At 34.3% G+C, this 27,645-nt stretch overlaps 3 protein-coding genes and 1 long non-coding RNA gene across 9 annotated transcripts; 3 read left to right on the forward strand and 1 right to left on the reverse strand.

Annotated features, from left to right (window-relative positions):
* Positions 1 to 50: 50 nt before the first annotated feature.
* LOC108203265 (casein kinase 1-like protein HD16) lies at positions 51 to 4,911 on the forward strand. The gene is made up of 16 exons (XM_017372048.2): positions 51 to 580; positions 1,273 to 1,404; positions 1,486 to 1,559; positions 1,663 to 1,732; positions 1,847 to 1,902; positions 2,003 to 2,074; positions 2,220 to 2,314; positions 2,427 to 2,493; positions 2,613 to 2,742; positions 2,819 to 3,037; positions 3,212 to 3,348; positions 3,430 to 3,604; positions 3,705 to 3,795; positions 3,927 to 4,084; positions 4,186 to 4,374; positions 4,464 to 4,911. The coding sequence occupies exons 1-16, from the start codon at positions 479 to 481 to the stop codon at positions 4,521 to 4,523; spliced, it is 1,827 nt and encodes a 608-aa protein (XP_017227537.1). The 5' UTR covers positions 51 to 478; the 3' UTR covers positions 4,524 to 4,911.
* A 2,773-nt stretch (positions 4,912 to 7,684) lies between these two features.
* LOC108203274 (protein SAWADEE HOMEODOMAIN HOMOLOG 1) lies at positions 7,685 to 12,713 on the reverse strand. The gene is made up of 9 exons (XM_017372067.2): positions 12,515 to 12,713; positions 12,038 to 12,123; positions 11,860 to 11,905; positions 11,639 to 11,768; positions 9,798 to 9,861; positions 8,818 to 8,869; positions 8,361 to 8,504; positions 8,143 to 8,262; positions 7,685 to 8,030 (listed from the first exon to the last, which is right to left on the reverse strand). Exons 1-9 carry the CDS (start codon positions 12,569 to 12,571, stop codon positions 7,956 to 7,958), a joined length of 774 nt encoding a protein of 257 aa, XP_017227556.1. The 5' UTR covers positions 12,572 to 12,713; the 3' UTR covers positions 7,685 to 7,955.
* Positions 12,714 to 14,701: 1,988 nt separating this feature from the next.
* Positions 14,702 to 27,265, forward strand: LOC108205252 (NADP-dependent malic enzyme). Of its 6 annotated transcripts, none has more exons than XM_064090475.1 (20): positions 14,702 to 14,838; positions 21,302 to 21,501; positions 22,422 to 22,542; positions 22,654 to 22,728; positions 22,928 to 23,079; positions 23,220 to 23,325; positions 23,439 to 23,504; positions 24,181 to 24,276; positions 24,367 to 24,438; positions 24,524 to 24,607; positions 24,699 to 24,797; positions 25,269 to 25,316; positions 25,411 to 25,464; positions 25,571 to 25,669; positions 25,837 to 25,926; positions 26,018 to 26,095; positions 26,192 to 26,266; positions 26,351 to 26,441; positions 26,722 to 26,850; positions 26,946 to 27,265. In XM_064090475.1, exons 1-20 carry the CDS (start codon positions 14,800 to 14,802, stop codon positions 27,032 to 27,034), a joined length of 1,863 nt encoding a protein of 620 aa, XP_063946545.1. In that variant the 5' UTR covers positions 14,702 to 14,799; the 3' UTR covers positions 27,035 to 27,265. The 6 variants fall into 6 exon arrangements, with proteins under 6 accessions (XP_063946545.1, XP_063946548.1, XP_017230623.1 ...); XM_064090478.1 differs by having other exon boundaries at positions 14,705 to 14,838; positions 21,305 to 21,501; XM_017375134.2 differs by lacking the exon at positions 14,702 to 14,838 and adding an exon at positions 20,852 to 20,953 and having other exon boundaries at positions 21,305 to 21,501.
* Positions 15,313 to 18,459, forward strand: LOC108213407 (uncharacterized). Its single transcript, XR_001805270.2, has 2 exons — positions 15,313 to 16,248; positions 16,332 to 18,459. It is a non-coding gene; the product is annotated as an uncharacterized LOC108213407 (long non-coding RNA).
* Positions 27,266 to 27,645: the final 380 nt, after the last annotated feature.

Raw genomic sequence — 27,645 nt, forward strand, 5'->3', positions numbered from 1 at the left:
ACATGAAATTATTATTTTTTTAAATTGGTCCAAACGGGCTCGTTGAAACTATTCGATCACAATTTGAATTGTGAGCATACGTCATGAAAAGAGAGAGATTCTTCTCCATGTGTGTCAAAAAAGAAAGATATTTCGAGTAAAATAAACACAAGGAGAAGAAACGTAGCCAAACAGAGCGCAATACTTTTGAGTCTCTCTCCGCAGATCCCCCAAATTCACACACAACACACGAACTGACACACAATCACATACTTTTATTCTCCCCAATTGCTCAGTTTTGTCATTTTTTAACCCGGGTTCTGACCCGACCCGGATCCGGAGTTCAAGAAAGTGGCCAACTTTGTGCTCAAAACGGCACCGTATTGCTGAAATAAACAGAGAGACAGATACAGCTGTTAGGGTTTCAATTTTGAAAAAAAGGGAGAGAGAGAGACTGGGAGAGAGGTAGAGAGAGAGAGAGAGAGAGACTGCGAGAGAGATGGATGAGCTTGATAGTGGTGGTGGGCAGAGTGGTGGAGATAACAACAACAAGGCAGTTGATGCTGATAATGATGATGGAACCACTCCTATTCCAGACAGGGTCTAATTCTTGGCTCATCTTGTGTGTGTGTGTTCTTGTTGTTGAGTAATATTTATTTTAATTATGTTGTGTAGTTGATTTTATGAATGGTAAGTATGTGTTTTTCCGAAAAAGAACGAAAAAGATGCAATCTTTACATAAATGTGTTCTTGTTATTTTGTAGTTGTATGTGTGTTGATTATGTTTTGCAGTTCAAATTTTGAATTTTAAGTGTTTGTTTGTGGTATTTGAAGAAAAAGATGCAATCTTTATGTGAGTGTATGTGTTTTCGTTATTTTGTTGTTCTACGAATATATTATGTTTTGTAGTTTAATTATGAATTGTAAGTATGTGTTTTGTGTAAAAGATGCAATCTTTGTGTATAATTGTGATGTTCTACAGTCTTTGTATTTTGCAAGATTAGGTGTCGTACAAGTATTATGATGTTGGGTAGTAGATGCTGATGAGCTGAAATTTTCTGCTTTCTGATTATTTGAGATTTGTGTATCGATTTTCGGAGCCTATAATGGTTGCTTTAAAAACACTTTTGAGGTGACATTACTTGTATATTATATAACTATATATATATCCTGGATATATGTTCTTTTTATGTTTTTAGATGGGCATAAGCTCAGGGGACCTTGAATTGGCGTGTAATATTTATATACTCTGTTTAGTAGTGTTTATTTATAACTATTGCTTCTGTGTAACAGGTCCAGGTTGGTACTTCACCATCATATAAAGTTGAGAGAAAATTAGGCAAAGGAGGATTCGGACAAGTGTATGTAGGACGTCGACTTAATGCTCCGGTTCCACATGAAAGAACTGGTTCAGGAGCAGTGGAGGTATTGTACTTATTGTAGTGGTTGTGACACGTCAACATGGTTATCAGTGCTTGAATTACTGAAATGCTTTTAAAATATTAGGTTGCTTTAAAATTCGAGCACAGGAACAGTAAAGGATGTAACCACGGTCCACCTTATGAGTGGCAAGTCTATGGGTGAGGAGTTTTCTTTAGTTTTTGTATGTTATATTGATGCAATGCATCATTTGAGTTGTTGAAAAGTCTTCCTGTGTAATTTATTTTCTTTATTCTTTTTCAGGTCACTTGGGGGAAGTCATGGCGTTCCTCGTGTGCATTACAAAGGTCGGCAAGGTGATTACTACATAATGGTATGTCTCTTTGTTAGCTTTATTTTGTTCTCGTTTCTGGTTGAGGACTGCTCATAGATTGTTTTTGTGTATTATTTCTTCTGCCACAAATGGGTTATGAACAAACTATTGTAGGTTATGGACATGCTTGGACCAAGTTTATGGGATGTGTGGAACAACAAATCTAACGCGTAAGCTATCTTTGAATACTATATCTTGAATAACTCTGTTATTGTATATGGTTTGATAAACAGTTGACAATGTCTTTTTTTTCCACTTTGCTAACTTTAGGATGTCGACCGAAATGGTTGCATGTATTGCTATTGAGGCGATTTCTATTCTCGAGAAGGTGCATGCTAAAGGGTAATATATTTATATTTACTTGTAACATTAAGTTTAAAGAGTAAAGGACATTGCTTAATTTTTTTCCAAAGCAAGGTAACAAAAATATTATACCTTTGCCAAATGAATCTGTATGGTATACCAATCTGTAATGCAATGTGTGCAGATACGTTCACGGGGACGTGAAGCCTGAAAACTTTCTGCTTGGTCCACCGGGAACACCAGAAGAGAAAAAGCTCTTTCTTGTCGACCTTGGGTTAGGTAAAGCTGCCAATCTTAAATATCTATACCTAGTAGTTCATTTTTTCTGCCTGTTTAATGTGAGAATTTGCGTAAGTTTTTTTAAATCTTCTTATCTGCTATGCAATATCAGCTACGAAATGGAAGGATAGCTCAACAAGTCAACATGTTGACTATGATCAGCGCCCAGATGTTTTCAGGTACTTTATCTTATAACATAATCTTTGAATTTATAATCTTTCTTCTGTCCTGTGTAATCTGTCAGTATATCTGTACAATGTGGGTAGTTTATATTAAGGCACTAGCATTCTTGGTATAGGGGGACTGTTCGTTATGCCAGTGCACATGCTCATCTTGGAAGAACTGCTAGCCGAAGAGATGATTTAGAATCTCTTGCTTACACACTCATTTTTCTTCTGCGTGGGCGACTGCCTTGGCAGGGATTCCAGGTTCGTAGGTTCCATATTTTACTGAGGCTTTGGTTGTTTTATATTTGTATTATATCTTACGCTAGTGTCTCATTAGGGTGAAAATAAAGGGTTCCTTGTCTGCAAGAAAAAGATGGCAACCTCCCCAGAAGCTCTTTGTACTTTCTGTCCTGCGCCATTTCGGGAATTCATTGAACATGTAGTGAATTTGAAGTTTGATGAGAAGCCCAACTATGCAAAATATATTTCCCTTTTTGATGGAATTGTTTGTCCAAATCCAGATGTGAGACCAATTAATACTGAAGGCGCTCAGAAGGTATTTTATATATTTCCATACACCTTTTTTTGTTATCAATTCAATTTTCTGCTTTTTTTGCAAGTCACACTGCATGGCACTTTGTAAGGCGTAAACAATAGCATTTTGTTGAACCTAACAGAAAGCCAGAATCTCTGTCTTTAGATTTTTCTAAGACTTGTATACGCTGTGTAGCTTCAAGTTGGACATAAGAGAGGACGTCTTGCATTGGATGAAGAAGATGGAGAAAAACCAAAGAAGAAAATCAGGATAGGAATGCCTGCAACACAATGGATTAGTGTCTATAATGCTCGGCGTCCTATGAAGCAAAGGTATTTATACATCTCAAGTGTACCGTCAACTGGCATTGTGTCATACAGATAATAAAGTCATTTACCTGCCTGATGCTGTAGATATCACTACAATGTTGCGGAAGGGAGACTTGCTCAACACATTGAGAAAGGCAATGAAGATGGATTATATATCAGTTGCGTGGCATCTTGTTCGAACCTATGGGCCATTATCATGGATGCAGGGACTGGGTTCTCTTCTCAAGTTTATGAAATCTCGCCACAATTTCTTCACAAGGTAAATCATCTCTTTTAATACCATTATGTCATGCTTACCAAATTTTTGTTCATATAAGATTGTTGTTCAGCTATCTAATATATCTAATTATCTATTGTAGGAATGGATCATGGAACAATGGGACCAAAATTATTACATTAGTGCAATAGCAGGGGCTAACAACGGGAGTTCGCTCGTTGTGATGTCAAAGGGTTAGTGGACTTTCTGCACCTTTTTTTTTTTAATCTTAGTTTACCTACTGAACTTTTTAGTCAACTTTGGTTTTTCTTTCATGCATGAAGTTTGAGCACAAATGTTATCTATTTTTGTTCCTAATATCTAGGAACGCAGTATGCACAACAGTCCTATAAAGTTAGTGATTCATTTCCGTTCAAGTGGATAAACAAGAAGTGGAGAGAGGGATTTTTTGTTACCTCCATGGCGACTGCAGGAAGTCGATGGGGGATTGTCATGTCCCGTGGGGCTGGATTTTCTGACCAGGTTTTTTTGGGAATAGACTTTCCTTTGGTATAAAATGCTTACTGGTGCATCGTCTTATTGTTTTTTTTTTTTTTTTTTTGCTTTTGCAATAAAACTTGCAGGTTGTGGAACTAGACTTCTTATATCCTAGTGAAGGTATACATAGGAGGTGGGATGGAGGTTATCGCATCACTTCAACTGCTGCAACTATGGACCAGTCTGCTATAGTTCTTAGTATTCCAAGAAGAAAACCAGCCGATGAGACACAAGAAACACTAAGGACCTCTGCTTTTCCTAGCACACATGTCAAGGTAGGTGCATTACATACCTATTATGTTTGAAAATTTATAGATTTCATTGTGTAACATATATCTTATTTTATTTGGTCTATTTCATGTAGGAGAAATGGGCAAAAAATCTTTACATCGCCTCCGTTTGCTATGGTCAAACTGTTTCGTGAGGCACCACGTTTCTCTTGAGGATGCATCTTGGAAACCTTGTGCTTCGGGCATGCACTAGTATCTAATCTCTTGGTAGGGGTAGGAAACCAATGTGCCTAATTTCTTATCCTGGATTAAATTGTATGTCAATCTTGTACTTGGCGTGCATAAAACTTCTGTTGTAACAGATTTATTAGGGATTGCACTGGTTCTCAATCGGGTTGAAACTTGATAACCCTTTGGAACAGTCTGTCTGCTAGCATATGAAAGTTTGTACAGTAAATTTTACTTGTTTGGAATTTGTAATCATGCAAGTGCCATACTCTGTTACAAGCAGTGTAATTCTCCCTCAGAAAATGTAAGAAAACGTAGAGAGATCCAAAGAAGATCGCATTACTCAGCTTTCAATGACTATTTTTATGTACTGTATACCAGAATTCAAGAATTAAGAATAACTCTCATTTGGAAAGAAGTTCTTAACTTTCTTAAAGCATATGCTTATATGACCAACAATGAACACAACCAGATTCTTTTTCGAAATCTAGTAAAGTCTCTTAATCTCTTTTGGTATGTTCGAGAATCCTAAATGAACACTGATATCCTCTTATAGCTCCCTTTTCATGCCATGGACTGGAACAAGCTCTGTACAGTTCTTGCCTAGGGGATTCATCATGGTTTTAGGGAGATACTCCATTATATAGACAATTTTAGGGATTTTTGACTACCGCTTTGATCTACAATTATGTTTGAAGTTGATTAGAATTTCAAGTTTTGAGACAGAATTTTAAGATTGACCTGATCAAATTAATCAAAAAATTTACAAGTAGTTAATTATATTTCTATCATATTGTTAACATAATAATAAGAAATTTCATCTGTTTGGTTAGAATTTAGACCTGTTTATTTTTATGAAGTTTTTTTTATTTTGTTTCATTGACTAGTTTTTAATTAAAACTAAAACGTATTTAAATATGTTTATTAAATATATTTTTTGAACTTACTTATTATAAGTTTGTTAATTCAAGAAACTTATTCAACATAATTCAAGTTCGCCTAATAATTATTTTAAAAGATATAAATTATTTCATTATAATTACATATTTGAAACAAAAATAAATTTTAAAAATATTTAATATAATAATAAATATTATAAATCAATCTTGCAAGTATGGCATAGTCATAAACTAATATTATATGATTTTGAAATTTTTAAAAATTATATTATATATAATCCATTTTCAGATTAAAAAAAACATAGTGTCCTTTGTCTAAGTATATGAGATGTTGGCGTGACTATCACTAAATCCATCAATAATGTCCTAAATATCAAAATGCGGAAAAATGATCCCCAAATATCATTTACCAACGTTATATCAAAAACGCTACATCGTGTGACGTTCTTTTGAGTTATACTAACAAAACTCTATATGGTGCAGCGTCTAATTAGGTTAATCCTAATAAAACGCCACATATTGTCGTATTTTGCTGGGGTTAAAACAGCAAAACGCTACACAATCTAGCATTTTCGGTCATTTTTCCAACTCTGTTATTCTGGATATTACTTCTAGAATATATGAAATCTAGGACCATTTTTCAAGTATATGAGATCGTATATAAGATCAGTATATATATGTTTTTTCGCATAGATTGTTTTATGAGATTGTATACAAGATCGAAACATTTTCGATACAACCCCGAAACTTAATTACAAAGCTTGGCTAGGGCCATACCCGCAAGATTGTTTTATAAATTATACTGTAAAATAGTACTATTATTGTTAAGTTAGTTATGCAATGATTGCATTAAACTACGTATATATTTAGTCAAACTTTCAGACTTTATTATTTATAGTTTCCCCCGATTTCTTATAATATTTTTATGTCAGGATTTTACAATTACATTAGTTTTAAATAAAATCAATGTATATAATTAATCTATTATATACCAAAGACTCACACTCATTACTAACACCACCAAAATCACTCAAATTTCATTATCATTCATGCGATTTAAACCCTCAACTCTTCATCATCTATTACATGGTAAATTTGGTAATGCTTATAACACTCAGATACCTAATACAACTGCTGGTTGCATTAGAAACCAAAAGCCCACTTGAGTTGATTTAAAAGAGGGGACTGAATTTTGGATTATTAAAAATATAATAATGATAAATTTGATAGATTATTTATATAATGTTGAAATTGACTTTTATAAAAAAAAAATACAGAAATAAAATAAGTTAATCAAAAAATTACATCCTACCAACTTGATCTCTAACTTATTACACAAATAAACATATATTTTCCGACTTAAAGTCGAAAGGTCTTAAAACAATTGTGAAACTAGTGTTGAAATAGTCAGTTTATTCTACAACTTTGCTGTTCCTGAATCCCTGGAACCCCCTTCAGGTATGTTACATGTTTATTGAGAATTTTAGTGCTGTGCCATGTTTTATATCTACAAAGTACAAACACATTTAATCTTACTCTAAAGCCTAATCTAGTATGGAACAGCAAATAGATATGGTCTTTGATTTACTTCTAGCACTCAGCTTCCTAGCTCTTTGTATCTAGTGCTCTAATCGAGTCGACCTTTTCTTGCTTGCTCAAGTTTTGGTCATCAAGAAATAGTCGAACTCAGATCTAAGTTTAAGCTCGAAATTTGTTTGGAGTACCAGTTCACGAGCAGATCAAGTACAGGTGATACAGCCCATGAGTCCCACCTCATGGCCAGCACCATCGAATTTGAAAACGAAGAAAAGCATGAACAATCAACTTCTTTTGCTGACAAAGTCTCGTAAAGATACAAAACAATCTATGGAGAAATCAGGTTCAACCTAAGCTCATTTGGAAAAATTTAGAACAAACACATAGCTGGAAGATTGCCTCTACTCTCTATACTACTCTAGCACCATCGACAAGCATGCCCTCGACAAGGTCATCAAGTCACTATCTGTTATTTGCTAGGTCACATAGTGACCACACAAGTCTGCTTATAACCAGACCTTCCACATACCCTAATGGGAGATCACTGGGCTACAATTGCTATCGACTCTCAGATGCTGACTGGTCAAACAATTTAACTAATAACTGTACTAAGCATGATTGCACTAAAGCAAGTATTTGTTTCCTACATAGTTTTATGTGGCTTGATTTGACTTCAATCAGACCAGAGAAAAAAGAAAGAAAGTGAATTTAGACATTTTAATCCAACCATAAACCGTCCAGTTTTCAAGAAAAACCTTCGTTGTGCTGGTTTGGAGAAGGATAGAAAGGCAATTCAAACACACACCTGTACTGCTGTTATATTTTACATACTGATTCCTACTACATGTCAAGTTTGTACCAGATCCAGAACAACTCACGTTTATATGCTGGTTCCTAGCCGTCTAGTACTTCACACTTTAAACTATCAGGTCCAGCATTGGGTATTATTCCTCAAGAAGTGCCTCAGCTATGTACTTCCTCAGCTAAGTTTGCCTGGGGTTTAAGTATGCGGCACAATCTAACCAAATCAACTTTCTCCTGTAAGTAAGAGAGAGACGTGCATGTAAGAGTTGTGCACTGGCTACTCCAGTATAAAGCAAATTCACAAAGCAACTTTTGAATATTGTGGCAGAATTGCCATGACACTTGCCTCAACGTTATTGTGGTTATATCTGACAAAAAAGTTACACCTGCACCCCCTTATATCATGCAACTTCCTTTTGATATCTATTATATGTGCATCATAATATTTTGCCAGATCTTTTCTCTCCTAACCATAGAAAAAGAGCCCAAATCAAAGCAGAGCTACTTTGAGGTAAGATTGTTTTAGAACAATGCTACATCAATGCCCAAGTAATATTAAGTTACCTGGAAACACAGCACTAGGTCACCAACTTTCAAGGTATGGCACTCTGAATGCTCTAAACCGAGAGAGCGCTCACGAACAGATTCTTTTACATTCACCCACTCATCTTCATCTGATCCAAAGCCGATAAATCTTACAAGGGCTTCCTGAAACAGATGTCAAATGAAAGACTATATGTCAATCGTCCAAATATTCTTTCAAGTGTAGAATTTTCCCCATAATTATTCCATTTCAAAAGTTTATAAATAAAAAGCTGGTCATACATGGGTGTCTATCAGACATATTAAAGTCTCCAACAAAAAAAAAATTACAGGGAACAAACAGAAGGCAGCTTAAAAAACCAGCAGAGGGTCCAACCAGCAGTATTTTTACACAGTGCATGTACAAAAGCAGGCATGGAATAGAGAAACTCCTAACTATGCAATCATAAAGGGTTCACAACATGACTCAATTACTTACCATTTCGCCAGAATTATTATTTCTGCAGTTCTTGAATTCATCAACATCATACCTGTAGAATGCAAACATATCAATTCACATGCGACTCAACTAGATCAGCAGTTACAGAAATACAAAATAGTAAATCCAGACACAAAAAAAAAAAAAAACAGCCAGCAGAGACTACGGAATGGAATATGCATCTCCACTGTTATAAATAATAACTGCAAGTTTTCTTCACTAGAAAAAGGAATCTTAAAGCATATGAAGTTTAGTATATGCCTGCATAAAAGCAGAATAATTTGGGTTGGCGAAACTAACTGAGCTTAAGCATTAAAAATTTCCAAACTAAAGCTCTAATATAAAGCTCCTGAAATTAAAATTACGTTCTCGGAAATACAAGATATAGTCTACGAATGATTATTCCGAATTATTAAAATTCTTTTCCTTAAGTATGTCAGAACGGATAGATAAACCCCTGTAAAAAAAATTGTATCTTTCTGCCTATTAAGTTTTTTTTTTCTTTTCTTTTCCGGAACAAAGGATAATCATGAAGTTCAGTAGTTTCCATAATTAGTTAATTACTACTACTACAGCAAAAAGTATGTCAGAGTTGACACATTAATCCTAGAGAATTTTTTGTGAAATATAACCCCTCAGGTCCGAAGTTCCTACACTTTAACCCTTTTTAAAAATTTGTTCCAATATAGATTGTTATTGGAATGCTTGCTCCTGCATCGCTCTGTCTTATATTTATGAAATTATGGTAGTAATTGAAGATCTATTATGCGCTGCTGGTAATTGGTATATTGTTCAATAGACCTAAAATAAACCCTCATATTACATGCAGGGGAATGCATATGTAACATGATAACATAAAAAACAATCAAGAGATAACAAGACGCTTTCCAGTTCAAAACACTAATATGCTAAAAAATACTTTGATACTAGCACATTACTAGCGAAATAATTTAAACAATGATTACTTTATGTGTGCTTACCATGCGCCATCTTTTGAAGACTTTGCTTCGAATTCCAATTTCGATGAATTTGGGTCTTTTTCTCCTGCAATAGAACCACGGTTCAAAGTAAGCTGTCAATCCAAAAGTCATCCAAGAAAAATACATATCTTGTACATTTATATAAAGAAAAAGTATTCAGGCCATTCTAGGGTTTCTATCTTTCCACTATAAATCATGTTTGACTCTTTGCAAACAGTAGCAACACATTCTAAAGCCTAACTTTAATTTTGCATGTTTTTAGTTGTATCAATCTTATATTAACTGTGGTTTTTAGGTTTATTTTTAACTGGTTATTTGCATGATAATGTTATGCTAAATGAAAAAAATTATGATTACCAACATACTCTTTTTAGGATATTTTCAAGGTTCATTTTTGTTTTCTCGATTTGTTGTCCTCTAGATATGACCAATAGAAAGTCATGTATTACAGAATATATTAGGACAGCATGATCTTTATAAACAGAAGATTGCCTTTATAGTTTATAACTACATGTATTGATAAACCAGAGCCAATTTGCCTGATAAACTATGAGATGCAAACTTAAATCCAGAACACGATTCCGGTATCCTGTATGTTAATAATATCATTCGGCTGTAGAGAATGGGAAATATTGATGAGGTTGTAGGGCAGAAGGATTGTTTGGCTTGCCGATGGCTATTAGACAACGAACCAAATCCCCAGGTACACATTTAACTAATTCTGTCAATCTACCCTCTAAAATTCTGACCTGTTTTATTAGTAAAATCTGCCCAGAATTCTTAGTTAAAATCTTCGATACTGATCTATTTTGTAGCTGCCTGGTGGGGTGCTTATGGAAAACACACTCCGGATTTACAAACTTTTGCGATTCGGATCCTTAGTCTCACATGTAGCTCTTCCGGATGCGAGAGGAATTAGAGTGTATTTGAGCATGCAAGTTACTATAAGCAACCTTTTTAAACGTCTCTTTAAGATTAATGATTCAAAAGTGTCAAAGTGTTTGTTTACTCTATACAGCTTCATAGCAAAAAAACGAAACCGATTTGAACAACAAAAATTGAATGATTTGGTGTTTGTCAAGTACAATAGAGCTTTGAAGCAATGAATGGTTGGTTGGAAGCTTTCACAGAGATGGTGTAAATAATGAGAATGAGTATGTTTTTTCCGAAATGGATGGATTAACATACAAGGATGTTGAAATTGCTCCCGGAGCCAGAAAGGCTCGTTACTCTACTAGGTCAAATTCAGAACTTAAACTTTGTAGATTTAATACCAACACTTAAAATTCTAAAAAATTAATAGCTTGAAATTGTATTTTTATTCGTGTATTCTATATTATAATAGGTCGTGCCTCGGAGGGATCCTCAAAAGGGAAATCTCTGGGATCATCATCTAAAAGACGTTTGATTGATGAAGCAATCATTGAAATGAGGACGAGGATGAAGAAGAAATTGAATTTGTTGAGGATCCAAATCAAAATAGTGAAAGGAGAAAAAGATTTTGTGAATATTGATGAAGATAAAGAAGATGATTAGTGATTTAGTGAATAACTTCGCATTTCGTTGCCACTGCGCCTTTAAACTATTCTAGGCTTTGAATTTATGTGATCTGGTTGCATATCATTTATGATAACTGACTTTTGCTTATAAATGTTTTATTATCTATAAGTATATGATGTTTTACAATATATACTGTCTATATATGTATATTTTACATGTTTTCGATTAATCCGCGCTTTGCGCGTTGTGCTGATACCCTTATGCCATGTGAGGCCTTTGCGCTTTGGTGCGCAAATCGTGTTTAATAACACTGCATGCAACAGGTATAGCAATAAAAGTACCTTCAGATGTTGGAGTACTTCCATCGGGTTTGTCCGACGGCACGGGGTCTGGGTTTGACTTGTCAGACCCATCAACTGAATCCTCTTTGGAAGTCAAGCTAACCTGGGGATTCTGAAACCAACTTTGTACCTATAATAAAATACACAAAAACAGAAGTCGGAAACTGAACACACAAAGTCTAGTACCAAGCAAAATAATCGCAAACAAACATTTAAAGTACCTCAGTCCACTTCAAAGCAGGTTTCCCAGCTCGACCCGTCGAGGAGCTTTCAAATGATACATAACAACACAAACAAAAATTCTAGTTAATGTTCATCCTCGAGGATACGACAAAAAATAATCATGACTATACATCACGTCACATAGAAATGCAAACGTATTTAAGTAAGAATTCTCACTTAAAACTCCTTGTCAGTTTTTTACAGAACGCAATATCTGCAGCCTCTTCTCCAGACTCCTTGAGCAACTTCTCCATTTTCTCGACCTGATTTATTTTGAACGAGCATAAAACGATGTTATGGACTTATCATTAGTTATAGTTCTTAATCCCTAAATTGCAAAAACAACGAAACTAGCTACTAATACATATAATAAAAAATTCAACAATAACCCAAATCAAAATTGAAAAATTGGCATCGATTTCACAATAATCGAACAATTTGATAGCTGATATAGGCATATGATGAGTTGATGTATTCATATAAATAAACAACTGTTTGTGCGTGTGTGTAAGGAGAGGGGAGAGGGGAGAGGGAGAGAGGGAGGAGGGAGAGAGAGGGAGAGGGGAGAGAGAGAGTGAGAGAGGAGAGAGAGAGAGAGAGAGAGAGAGAGGGAGGGAGGGAGGGAGGGAGAGAGAGAGGAGAGGAGAGAGAGACCTCCGATTTAGTGAAGCCGGAGAAGACCTGACGCTGCCGTTGCCGGAGACGATCCATCACTCACCGATGCAGATTGATGAAGCTGGTTCTGAAATTTTGATGAAAATTGTTTTGATTTTATGTGTCACTTTCGGGTGCGTTTTATTCCGGTTGTTCTTATCCGCTGGTTATTTACCCCTGCCACGGTGAAAACATGAAACGCCTGGCACGGCCTAACTGGCTCATTAATTCTTATGAATTTGAAATTACCATCGGAAATATTGGACTATCCGGGGTCGAGTGGGTAAAACAATCCTTATGGTTTAATAATATCGGAAATAAAATCTGAGATGATTAAGGGAGGAAATATTGCATAATTAAAAATGTTTCAGATTAATGAACTATAGAGAGTTTTTACGAGAGTGGAAACCACTTCTATATGAAAACGAAAGATCTGGAGTGACTAATGAAAGAAAATTACATAATCAGAACTGGCTGTAGTTTATAATCATATGGATGAATCGTCGGGGGCTTTGTATGAGATCTGGAAACGATTTTTGCATGGAAATAAAAGAATATGGGATAATTAAGGAAAAAATGTTATATAATTAGAAGTGGCTCTAGTTTACGATCAGATGAATGAACCGTCAGGTACTTGTGTCGAGTACTTGCATGAGATTGGAAACGATTTTTGCATGAATATGAAAGAATCTGCAGTAATTAACGGAGAAAATATTACATAATCAGATTGACTGCAGTTTATAGTCAGGTCTCGAGAGTTTTGTATGGGATTGAAAACGATTTTTGCATGAAAATGAAAAAATCTGGGGTACTTAAGGAAAATATATTATATGTTCCGAAGTGTCTCTAGTTTACAGTCTGAAGAATGAATCTCATGTGCTTGCATGATATTGGAAACGATTTTGCATGAAAATAAAAGAATCTTGGGTAATTAATGAAGAAAATATCACGTAATCATAAATGACTTTAGTTTACGGTAATATGAGTCTGGAGCTTATATGAGAGTTGGTGTGACGACTCTCAATGTTTTCGAGATGTTAATGAAGAAGATGTACTTATATTTATCAACAATATCTTCTCTTTCGTCCAAACAAAAATGGAAGTATACATCTCTTGTTAAGTAGAATGCCTTCTTGATTATTAAATCTAACCTTTGTATCTTGATTATCAAATCTAACCTTTGTATCGAAATAGTCACTATAAGAAAGAATCACTTTGATGGAAGTAACGCGCGGGTCAAGTCAGACCGTTAATTTAACGAGTTTTGAGCCATATCATTTATTTAACGAACTCCAATTATGATCAAATCTTTTTTTAATACTTTAAAATTTTGAATATACAACCTATTTTACATGTTATAAAGAGTTAGGTCTGGTTCAATTTAGAATTGATTGACCAGGAGTTGATTGATATGCGGGATGTTTTATTACTTCTCCTTTACATTTTTGTTTGTTACTCATATATATATTTGAGAATATCAAAATTTCAAATATATTTGAGAATTCGTTTGAACAATAGCAGGTATACTGAATTGTAAGTTATATTGATTCAAATTAATTAATCAATCAAATAATTTAACATGCACATATAAATCTATCCAAATAGGTGGTAGATTACATAATTGTGATTTAATTTAAATCAGTATAACTTATAATTTATTATTTTAAATCTATCCAAATAGGCGGTAGATTATATGATCATGACTTGGATTGTGTTGCTAATTTTCAACATTATTTTTTAATACATTAATATGATAAACCCGAAATCTTGACGGACCAAATCCTACATATGAACACTTCGGTGGGTCGACCATCCCAGACTGAAATCTTATATATCAAACTTTCAATTAGGTTATATCTATATTGTGTTAATTTTGACGGACCAAGTCCTACATATGAACATTTCGGTGGATCGATCATCCCAGACTGAAATCTTATATACCAAACTTTCAATTAGGTTATATCTATATTGTGTTCGTATTATGTATTCGGTTCTTGCTCAATTATAGATAAATAAAATAATTAACAATACTCCAAAAGGATACAGAAATGGTAGTATATAGTTAGTTGTTCCTTGCTTGAGCACATGGTTATCCTAGTCAAGTATCCTTACACATTCTTAGCTTGGCAGATATTTATATCACTAATCTAATGTGCACTTATCATTCTATAAATATAGCTTCGATGAATCCCAGTTTATATGCAACCACACATACAGTTGCACCTACATATATAACACAACGGTGTGTACTTGATTGAATCTTCATCAACTAAATTTTGCAAGAAATGGCCGAAGAATCATGCTTTCACAAGCTCTTGAAAAAGGTACTCACAAAATTCTCCATGGCCATTTTACTTTAGTTTTTACTCAAGTTAAATTTCATCAACTTCGGGTTCTTTCTTAATTATATATCAGCGCTCTAAAAATTCCCGATTTATTAAAATAATCGATATGTTCTTAATTTTAGCGATGTATCGATTTCTGATGTAGCGATGTTCTTAATTTCTGATTTGACTAAAAATACTCGATTTATCCAAAGAAATCTTCAATAAATCCCTTATAAATACTAAACTTTAGAATAATCGATTAGTTCTGATTTCGGATTTCTAATAACTATAACTCTATAAATCCAATATGTTATATAAATTATACTCTCTATCCCCGGCAGTTTTTTTACGTTACTTTTTGGTACGTATTATAAGACTCCTATAAAATATAATTTCATAATATTTGAAATTTTAAAGTTTTCTTTCCCTGAATAAAAATTTGACATTTAAACTTTTATTCATAAAAATAATTAGAAAAACATTATGAAACTATTTTTTATGTGAGTCTCAAAATACGTGCAAACAATGTAAAAAATCTGCTGAGAACAGGTAAAATCAGAATAAAATTTATCAAACACAAAATCTCGGTTTTTGTAGAAGATCTCGTCGACATAAAAAATCTAGAAAATGTGAATCAACATCATAAATCGTTACGTGAAATTTCCACGGTTGCCTAGCACCAACCTCATATTGAAGTGCTTTTAAGACCTGACCCAACTCGAAATCAAAGAAATTGGTTGAATCTTGAATGTAAAATGACACAAAGGTGCGTCAGAACTAAGAACTCAACCAGTTTTTCATATTAGGAGGTCATCCATGGCAGCCTGCATAGGATATGTTTCCACGTTTGTTCGCAACAAACTATCCTAGCATGTTGTCATCGATTAACGTGGCTTCAAACCTGTGCGGCGGTGCCACCTTTCGGATTTTTAAATATATCTTTATATTTATATAAAGGAGGTTCCTCCCACGCTGACGTGGCAGGCCCCTGCAGCCTTCTTTCAAATTCTGTGATTTTCTGGATTTTTGCTATTTAATAATCACAATTTTTTAAAATTGCATATTTTTTTAAAGCTAGCTGAAGAGTTACTGGATTCATGACTTTTTAGTGTCCTGTATATCAAACGCCTTGATAAACCCCGCAGCATCGAAAACCCCTTCGCCCAACTCGGCTCAATCTCTCTCAAACTTCAAAGATGCAATCGCAGCCCTACAGCAAAGCGCCCGAGACAGAGAGAGAGAGACAGGAGATGATTGTATATTGGGTCGCCACATTGATTTGGATATACTGATAATCTCTTTTTTCCTCTCAAGCTTACAAAATTTTGTCAATGTTTTTTTTATTGTGATTCAGTGTGCTGGAGGTTCATATGGAGCTGGCAATGCTATGCAAGATGAAATTTCCAAGTAAGATCACCTTCCTCTTTATCCTATTGCAATATGATATCTATAAGTTCTTATGCAGCAACTATTTTTCTTGCTGATGACAGGGATCATCTTAAGCATGTCTTGGAATATCGAAAATCTGTACTCCAGAAAGAAGAGGCGATGGCTTGCATTAATCAGGTTTTATTCTTCCAGTTTTTTTTTTTTGGCCTCCCACTTCCTTCATGTATATTTCACGGTTATTGTAAAAAGGGTCATATGTTCCGGTCCATTTCTGCAAGTATTATAGAGACAAGTCTATAATGTAGTTATTTGCAAACTTCTGGCCTCCTGAACTCGAAATTGAAATTTTATTTGGCCTATGATTTTTTGAGAAGATGGCATATGGGAATGGCCTCAAGCTCTGCTGTTCATGATTCCTCAATTGCGGGGCATTGAGCCTCGGTTCTCTGAGGGGCATGATCAGGTTATGTGGATTTCGAAAGAAGAAAAGCAAGTAAATTTTAGTATTAATCAAGTCTGGGAGGATATTAGGCTGAGAAATTCCAAAGTGATATGGTGGCATTTGATTCGGTTTGCTAAAAGTATTCCTAAACATTGTTTCACTTTTTGGCTAGCTGTCCGGGATCGACTGCTTACGCAAGATCGCCTTAAATTTTGGCAAATTCATAGAAGTGCTGCGTTTAGTTTTTGTGGAGGTCTTGGATAATTTGTTTTTTCAGTGTGGTTTTTGTCTTAATGTATTAAGGGCTTTTCAATTGAGAGGTTATTGTTTGTTGTACAAAGGGTGCTGGGAGGAGTTTATTCGAGCTTCAGCTGTTACTTGGCAGCAGGGGCGTCTCCAGGATTTCGGAGGCCCTAGTAATATACTACAAAGAATCAAAAATATGTAGTATCTAGTATAGAAAATTAATTTTGAATTAAAAATCTCAAAGTAGAGAAGAATTGAAGAGATCACTATATATTATCTTTGCTGGCATGCTGCTCTGGTTCTATATCTGCTCAATTGAGCGTATTAGGTTTTCTACTTTTTGGATATATTAAAGACTTAAAGTGATTTAAAATATTGAAAAACATTATATTTTATTGGGCTTTTATCTATTTTTTATTTTATTACATGAGCCTAAAGTTAAATGACTGTATATATAGGAGGCCCCTGTATGGATGGAGGCCCTAGGCAAATAGATGGGAAGACTCCCCCTGAAGACGCCTCTGCTTGGCAGGGTAAATCGTTGCATGTTTTGGTCAATGAACTGGTTTTAGCATCTATAATACTACTCCATCTCTGGCATGAACGAAATAGAAGATTATTTGTGGGGCAGATTATTCAGTTGTTAATTCTCCGAGGGTGAGAGAAGAGATGTTAAGTTGGGGTTTAAATCCTGAGCTCCTTTCAATCCAATTGTGTTGATATGGAGGACTTTATTTTTCTGCTGGAAATTCGCTCTAGGAGTCAAGGACATAATTCTGGTCTGTATGTCTGGGATTTTGTGTTTGTTGTTGCTTGTTGGATTTGGCTGTTGAGAGTTATATTTTGCTATAATTTTTGGGTCTTAACGTGCTATTTATTAGAGCACTGTCGTAGGTTATTGGGTCTGCAGATCTCAGTTTGCTTGCAAGGTCTTTCTCAGTCACCTCTTTGGAATGCTCGAGCTTTTTTGTTTGGGTGCCGATGTCGTTGCTACGTTTTGGAGTTCTTTAGTCTGGGAGTTTCTGGCTTGGTGTTGCTGTTGTAATCTGGGTTTGTTTAATTTGTATGGAAGTTGCTGTTTTAAGTTGGGAGTGTGGTACAGATTTAGGAGTGAATTTTGGTTGTTGTTGTTCGTGTGTTTGGTTGTTTTCCGGATGAAGGTTTTATTGGCAGGGGATGTGGTTTTTGCTTTGCGGCTGGGTGTGTGTTTTATATCAGTTTCCTGCTGCTGTCTGAATCTAGGATTTTTTCCAGTTTGCATCACAGAGGTTAGTTGCAGATGCTGCAGGTAGAAGGTTATGGTTTTTATTCTGTAGGCTTGCAGCGATCAGACGTTGTACTGGCAGTGTGGTCCTGTCTTCCTATCTTATTTCGGCAAATCTGTTGGTGCCTGAATTGGGTGGGGATAGCATTTACCTTGGGTTGTAATATTGGTAAGGGATTGCCGTGGCTTATAAAGTTTTTTAATTGCTGAATGGGTGCGGTTATTTATATTGATTTGTCTCGAATTTTAATTTATTATATACTTTTCATTGTGATCAGTTTAATAAGTCGTCTTTGTTCTTTTTATAGTGAATAAGAATGTAAAAAATGCAGCATGTTTACACGTGAAGATGCTATCAAGAGAGCTGATTTTGAATCTCAAAGACTCTTTATCCTATTTTCCTATACTTTATTTTTGTTTGTATGTCAAGGATTTAAATTAAATTAGATATATGTTTCTAATTTTAACAAGCGTTAAAGGTTTAGTTTTAAAGGAAGTTATATTTTCTTATATTCCAACGACAAATATAAAATTGCTTCAAAAAAAAGTATATAAAATGAAAGAATCCAGAAATTATAGATAATAAAGATCTTTTAATTAGATATATGTTTCTTTTAATAGGTGTTGAAGGTTTAACTTCAAAGGAAGTTATATTTTCTTATATCTCAACAACAAATATAAAATGAAAGAATCCAGAAATTATAGATAATAAAGATTTTTTAAAATATTTTTTGTTTTATATTTTCTCACTCGCGCGGAGCGCGTTTTCTTCCCTAGTTTAATTATATACTATTTCCATCCCACCAGATTCTCTACGGTTCCAATCCAATTTTTTACATTTGAAAACTTATCAAAAATAGTCAATGAATACCAATTTTTATTTTTACTTCCTTTTTACACTATTTTTATTCAATTATTTCTCTTTTATATACTAAAAATCAATGAGTTCCACCACTTCACTCACTTTTCTTTCAATTTTCCACAATTTTGTACTTCTTAACCCCCATGCTCAAAACAAACGGAAACAATCGGAGGGAGCAGTACTTTACTGAAGATATAAGTATGTAAAATTGTAAATAGGTTATTCTAGAAACAATTAGCAGGGTTTTTCAAGAGTAGACGGTAGAATTCTAAACTTTTAAATTTTTAAATTTACTAATAAGGAATGAGATCAACTAGAATATTGCTTTCCTGCACCCGCCAGAAAGCAATCTTTGATATAAATTTCTATCTGTACATAAAAAAAACGTGATTTACTTAAAATCCTTTTGCCGGCCTTAGATTCGAGCATGTTAGATTAAAAAAAATTGACTTAATTATATAAAATATCAATTATATAAATTTTGTCAAATTTGTTAGATGTTTTGTGACTTTTGTCCCATGAATTAATGCTTATATTAATTAATTATATTTTAAAAATAATATGTTATAACTATTTTAAGCGTCTATATTTAATATAATACTAAGATGATGTAGAATCTTGCTGCTAGTTTCTTAAGATGGACGAAATATTATTAACATATCTAATAATAATATATTAATCTAATCAGATTTATTATCTGTTTATCATTCTAGTTCAGTGTTTTAAAAATCTCCGATTTAACCGATTAATTCCCGATTAATCCCGTGTAAGGTTGGCCATCGATCCAATTTTTGAAATCCAATTAATTATTATATATATTTCTTAATCAAAGTATATATGATAAATTAATAAAATTAAAATATTATATTACTTTACATATGAATAATTATAGAGTTTATGAATATAATAAAATATATTAGTTACTAAATAGCTAATATAATAGCAACTAAATAATAAATAATATTTTAATATTAAAATAAATCCGTTTTTCACTCCGATTAATCCTTCCGATTAATCCCCGATTTCTGATTAATCCCTGAATCGCTATCTCAACCGATTATGTCCGATTCCCGATTTCTGTAACACTGTTCTAGTTTAATTAAAGACACGTTTATATTAATATAAATATATATTTTAATTAAAAAATACTTGTAATAAAAGAATGAATATTGCAATTCACACGAGCCGAGATACATTTTTAAGACTAAAATTTTGAATAAAAAGAAATGAAACAAAACTTTTTGATACGTGAAAAATAAATAAATTTATAAAAATACAATATAAAATAGAGTAAAGTTCTATGGAGACCACTTTACTTGGAGACCATGGAGACCACTTATGTTCAGCAAGTAAAATATCGCATAAAAACATTACAAAACTCATAATTTTGCAAATCAAAATACTGCAGAATACATTATTTTGTGAAAAAATATTACCAATTCATTAAAATTATTAATGAACATCTATGTTTAATAAGTAGAATGTGTATGTTCTGCAAATTGAACAAATGTTCTGCAAACTAAACATATTCCGCAGGATAAAATATTATATAATATTCTACATGCAAAACATACATGATATTCAAGATTTTAAATGATATAATGATATTTGTACAACATGATTTGCACAATATGAGTTTTTCAATATTTCTATGCATATTTTACTTGCAGAACATAAACGGTCTTCAAAAAAAAAAGTGGTATACATAGAACTTTACTCTTAAAATATGTCTAATTATTATGAAGATTGAAACGAAAATAAAAAATAAAAACTGTTGTATCTTGACTTTGATTAGTCAGCTTATTCTTTAAGCTTCTGTTACAGTATATACGCGGAAAATAGATTCCAAGCACAATATTATTTTATTGCTTTATTCCCTTTGAATATGATTCCCAGGAGAAAATTTCTGGTGGGTACATTTCTATTCTTACTTTTCAGCTTTTTAATCAAGATTTTCACACTTTTAATTCACACATGACATGATGGTTGTTGAATATAATGGCAATGTATGAATAGTATATACTCCAGAAAGTTCAGTTTCTTGATTTTTTGTGTATAAATAGTAGGTGGGTGAGTCATAAAAATTTCAACTTTTTGACAATTAAGGGAAGAAAAGGTAGTTTCTTGTCAACCCATCTAGAATAAAGGTTGGGTTTTTGTGGGGTTTGGGATTTAGTATTTAAAGAAGACGAAAGTTGTGTTTTTTTTTGTGTGATTGTGTTTGGTTGGGAATTGAGTTTGGTGAATTTTTTTTCAGAAGATAGGTACTGGTTTCTTGGGTTCTAGAGTGGATAGAAAAGTGAGAGGATTGATGGGAGATAGTACATTGAAAGAGATGAAGAATGGTGATTTAGAGGGTGAGAATTCTGGTGTTGCTGGTGGTGTGGAGGATATGTATGGTGAGGATAGAGCTACTCAAGATCAGCCTATTACTCCCTGGGCCATCTCTGTTGCCAGGTGACTTGGAAACATCTCTCTCTCTCTCTCTCTCTCTCTCACTCCCTCTCCCCCTCCCCCCCTCTCTCTCCCTCTCTCTCTGCCCTTCTCTTTCTGTGTTTGTCTCTCTCCCTCCCCCTCTCTCTGTCTCTCTCTCTCTCACACTCGTTTTATTATTTATGTGTGAGTGTGTTTCCTTTCTGCTCTATCTTCTTGCTTTTATTTTATTTTTATGGTTTCAGAATTTCAGGGCTTAGTTTGTTTTTGTCTTGTTGTGCTATATCTTATTTTATAAAAAGAAGTCTTGTATGTTGCAATATACTTTATATTTATTTATTGTTATGATTCTGAAATGCACAACTTCAGTTCATGTTTTGACTTCAGATTTGATGATTTGATGTATTACACTTGTGTTTTGTAGTTCTGTTTGTAATTACCAATAAATCTTGTTTCTCTGAAGGCTGTACTCACTGTGTGGTGACTGGTGATCCAAGAAAGTCCATCTCTATGATATTATTCTAGCTTTACTTTTCTTTTTCTCTTTTTGCAGGTTGTATCTTTTTTTATTTTTATTTTGCCTTGAACATATTTCATATCTGATTGGAGCTTTGAGTCTTCCACTTTTTCTCATTCTGACATTATACTCTGGCTTGCGATTTACTTATGTAATTCTATACTAGTATGCTGTGAAGTTAGCGGTCTCATAGAATTCTTGGTGTGCTTTTCTTTAAGTGTGAATATACCATGTTATGATACATCTATTGAGACAAACCAGTAGTTGGTAAATTTATTATGATCAATTCCCTGCATATGATATCCGGCAAATTTTTCAAATTAAGATAGCAATTACCTTTAATGCCGATATTTTGACAAATTTGTTCCGCAAAATTTATTGCTGAAGACAGTTATTGACAGACTATCCTCATTTGCTTTTGTTGCAGCGGCCATACTTTGTTGCGTGACCCACGACATAACAAAGGAACTGCCTTCACTGAGAAAGAAAGAGATGCTCACTATTTGCGTGGTCTTCTACCCCCAGTGGTTTTGTCCCAGGAACTTCAGGTTGATTTACTATCCAAACTATTGAGTCTTGGCCATTGTTTTTTGCTATTTTGTCTTCTATATATCTTTATAATTTTTTTCTTGATTAAGCTCTTTAATTTTGCTTTACAGGAGAAGAAAATGATTCAAAATATCCGGAATTATGAAGTTCCACTTCAAAAGTACATGGCTATGATGGATCTTCAGGTTTTCCTCTACCTATGTTAATATATAAGTAAAAGAGATCTATTGTGTTTAGTTGTAGATCCATTCTTTTATATACTACATCTAGCAATCATGCTTTAGCTAAGGAAAAATGCTCTACTGTTTATCATGCCTGGTTATTATTTAAAAATGTTTCATGGTAACAGGAGTTCTCATCAAACTTTCTTTTCCTACTTTTCAGGAAAGAAATGAAAGGTTATTCTACAAGCTTCTAATCGATAATGTTGATGAGCTCCTCCCTATTGTTTACACCCCAGTTGTTGGTGAAGCTTGTCAGAAATATGGAAGCATTTTTAGGCGTCCACAGGGTCTTTACATCAGCTTGAAAGAGAAGTATGTTTATATATCTAAATCTCTTTGTATCAATCACTCTCTTAATGGGTTTCAATTATATAATAACTGTGTCTCAGGGTGTGACTCTGGCACGATTTCTGAAGTTTTTTAAGCAATTCTGACTAGTAGCGTGTTTTCAGGGGGAGAATTCTGGAAGTATTGAAGAATTGGCCTGAGAAGAGTATTCAAGTTATTGTTGTAACTGATGGTGAGCGTATACTGGGACTCGGAGATCTTGGTTGTCAGGTGAATCACCGTTCTTTGCGTTTTTTTTAATCATTAGGACTAATATTATCAACAGAAAACTAATGGCTTAGAATAATTGTGGCTATAATCTCCTATAAATTTATATGACTCAGGGAATGGGAATTCCTGTTGGAAAGCTTGCTTTATATACAGCACTTGGTGGAGTTCGTCCTTCAGTAGTAAGCATTAATAGCTTAATGTTACTATCCTTACTTTGTTTTTACTATTCTGTTTGTTCTGTTCTGCAAGTTACATTCAATCTTTGCTAATGACAGTGTCTGATGCAATTAAGAATTTATTTGACTTCAAAAAGACATGCAGTATGTGATAAGTTAATGGAAATTATGCAAGCAATACTTCATTGCATGACTGCAAGCATTCAGGGTTTCGTCACCTATAGTACGGACTTACAAATTTATGAACAATTAAATGATGTGAACCAAAATTTTCCCATGTCTTAAGATATCACTAGAAGCTTTTGTTATAATATGGTAATATATATCAACTTATTAAGTAATATTCTGATTTTGTTGTTTTTAATACGAGTGTTATAACGTTTCCACCCAGAAGGGGGGATTTTTCAACAGAGATAGTTCAAAATTTTACAAACACTATCGGATACCAATGTTCCATCAAACATGTAGAAGTACTAGTATCATCTAAATTCATTTTTTTACATTAGTACTTTGACTTGGACACTAGTCTCAAGCCTGTAAAATAAATTTAAATGCTTACTTGTTTTTTTACCTTTAAGATTGAACAAGTCCAATTGGGTGTACAATGTGCCGCATATATAATACTAAGTTATTTTGCCACTATCCTTATGTTAACTGTATATTTGTTTTGTATTTGCAGTGTTTGCCCATTACCATTGACGTTGGCACAAATAACCAGAAGTTGCTGGATGACGAGTTCTATATCGGGCTCAAGCAAAAGAGGGCAACTGGACAGGTACGACTCATCTTCTTCTCTCTAATTAAAAAATGTAGATAATTCCGGTTCACGACTAATAGTAAATTATTTACATTTTCCCGCATTTAGGAATATGCCGAGCTTATGGAGGAGTTTATGTCTGCAGTTAAGCAGAACTATGGGGAGAAAATTCTCATACAGGTCTGTTTGTCAGTTTCAAACATTCAAGCTGAAAATGGGATTTATCATGTTCTGTGTATTCTAATCATTTGACGTTGATTCTCAGTTTGAAGATTTCGCAAACCACAATGCTTTTGAACTTCTGTCAAGATATCGCACTAGTCATCTTGTGTTTAATGATGATATTCAGGTAGGGAGTTTTTTTTAATTTTTTTAATGTAGTTGCACCACCTTTGTTTTAGAGAATGTTTTGTTAAACAATGTAATTTTCTCCAACACAGGGTACAGCATCTGTTGTTTTAGCTGGGCTCATTGCATCTCTAAAATTAGTTGGTGGCACCTTGTCTGACCATACATTCTTGTTCCTCGGTGCTGGAGAGGTAAGCCTATAAGCCCTTTCTACAGATTGGATTTGCATCAGGACTGCCCATTTTCTATAATTAACGTGATGGCGAAACAATCAAAAAGCCTTTAGGTTGTTTAAGTAGGTTGGGTGACAGATCGGCCAAATGCTAAAAACTACTAAGAAAAGGAATTCAGATTTTATAATTTTAGATTTATTCTTGACCTAGACACCTAAAAACATAACCAAGTTAGACGTGATCATGTTTATAGATGAGGGCAGCCCAAGTGCTGCTTCTCTTTAGTGGTGTTTTAACCTGCTGCACTGGATATCATTTCTTGTATCTTTAAATTATACATGTTCACTGGACTAGTCTTTACACTATATATACTTTACAGTTTGTTTCCAACCAAGGTTAAGACATTTTGGCCACATCAATTTATATATTTCTGCTGTGCATTTATTATGTCAATGATTTGTCTCACTTTCTCTTTTAACACTTTTAAAGGCTGGCACTGGCATAGCAGAACTCATTGCGCTTGAGATATCAAAGAAGGTATTACTCTAATTGTATCATGTACAATGTTCTTTCATCAGTACAGACATGTAATATTGGTTTAACTTAACTATTTGACTTGATTTAATTGCAGACACATACTTCAGTGGAAGAAAACCGCAAGAAGATTTGGCTTGTAGACTCTAAAGTAAGGGATATCAGAATTTGCTCTGCCGTGTAATTTTTCAGGAATATGTATATCCTATTGCCTTTTAGTGCATTTTTCTTAATAGGTATCTTTTCCATTTGGACAGGGACTTATTGTCAGCTCTCGCAGAGAGTCACTGCAACACTTCAAGAAGCCATGGGCTCACGAGCACGAGCCTGTTAAAAGTCTCTTAGATGCTGTCAAGGTAAACATATCTCTGTCTCAGTTACTGTTATAGTTATGAAACATATGAAAGCTGTTTCCTATGCAAAGAAGTGCAATGATCACTTCAATGCCTAATAGATTTTTTTCCCTATTTTTCCTTTGCCTTTAAAGCTCCTTTGATCTCATTCTGTTTTCTCAATCTTTCAGGCAATCAAGCCAACAGTTTTAATAGGGACATCTGGTGTTGGAAAAACTTTTACCAAGGATGTTGTGGAGGCCATGGCATCACTAAATGAGGTTCTCTCTCCTTCTTCGTTTTCTGTAATATAACATGGCAGAACTACAAGAATTTGATAATAACTCTAAATTTGACACAAATGACATGCAGAAACCTCTCATTCTTGCTCTTTCCAACCCTACTTCACAAGCTGAGTGTACTGCTGAAGAAGCTTATGCCTGGAGTGAGGTAGTAAATCTACAGCTTTATTTATCAAAGTATTACTTCCATACGATTACGAGCCAAGTGACATATTTTTCTCCATGCCCATCATGCAATATTCAGGGTCGTGCAATCTTTGCTAGTGGAAGCCCTTTTGACCCTGTTGATTACAATGGAAAAGTTTATGTTCCTGGCCAGGTTTATCTTTCGTCTGTGGTTAATTAGAGCTTCTGCATATGTATGTTTTAAGTAAAACCTAATTCCACTCTACATTTCGTGCAGGCAAATAATGCTTATATATTTCCTGGTTTTGGTTTGGGCATTATCATGTCTGGTACCATTCGAGTACATGATGATATGCTTCTAGCAGCATGTAAGTACTATAGGAAAGCATCTTTAATTTCAATTGCAAAGAATTGATTATTTTTTACATTTAGTATTACAAACTGAAGAGTAAGTAGGTGAAGTTTAGTAGGAAATCATATGTCAAGGTAAAAGACAGAGAAACTGATTACAGAGGTTGAGATTTGTCTAAAAACTGATGTTCCGTGTTCAGAACTTAGTTGCCACCACGTCTTCTGATTCCAGTGTCATATTTTATAATTGTAATTACAAAGATGCTGATAATTTATCTGTTGCTTTCTCTTCAACAGCGGAAGCTTTGGCTGCTCAAGTGACAGAAGAAAACTATGAGAAGGGACTGATATATCCACCATTTACAAGTATCAGAAAGATCTCTGCCAATATTGCTGCTAAAGTAGCTGCCAAGTCATATGAACTAGGTAAGCTTTCTATCTCTGCATTACCTCTAATTAACGACTAGCTAGATTACTGTCTTCCTTGTCATCATTGACATTATCTTTTTCTTTACTTCCAGGCCTTGCTTCGCGACTCCCACGTCCCAAGGATCTTGTCAAGTATGCTGAGAGCTGCATGTACTCCCCAAATTATCGCAGCTATCTCTAACTTGGAAGTACAATCTCTACTGCTGTTCTTTGCTATCTTGCTCATTTACTGCCTTGCGAGTTTGAAGTTGATAAGAATTATCTTCGACAGTTAGAAATGAATTTCAGCTATATTGTATTGATTTGTTTCGAGTACCCTCGAATCCATTTATTAGATGTTGTATTGGTTTACTTTCAAGTACACTTGAATATTATTTGAGATCACATAATAAACAGTTACAATCTTCGCCAGCATGGATCTTAAAACCACAGTATGTATACCATCTTGAATCAAAAGTGAACCCTTCAGAATCCTGAGTTTCCTCAACTCTTTTTTAACCATGTCTTGTTTATGGTGGCACCTTTTTTGTCTATATATGCCATGTTATGTCCGCATTTTTCTACTATGTCACGTCCTTCTGTGAATGGGATGAGGATCCAGAGCGGGTCGATGCTCATCCCTAACTGTATATTATGAAAGTTGGAAGAGCGGGTCGATGCTCATCCCTAACTGTATATTATGAAAGTTGGAAGAACAACCAGAGAATGTATTATGAAAGTTGGAAGAACAACCTGAGAATGCAAAGGTGGAGTGGCTGCTTTACAAACTACTTATTCCTGTTAGAATATCAA

Source organism: Daucus carota, chromosome 1 (genome assembly GCF_001625215.2).
Source record: "Daucus carota subsp. sativus chromosome 1, DH1 v3.0, whole genome shotgun sequence".
NCBI classification, from domain to species: domain Eukaryota; kingdom Viridiplantae; phylum Streptophyta; class Magnoliopsida; order Apiales; family Apiaceae; genus Daucus; species Daucus carota.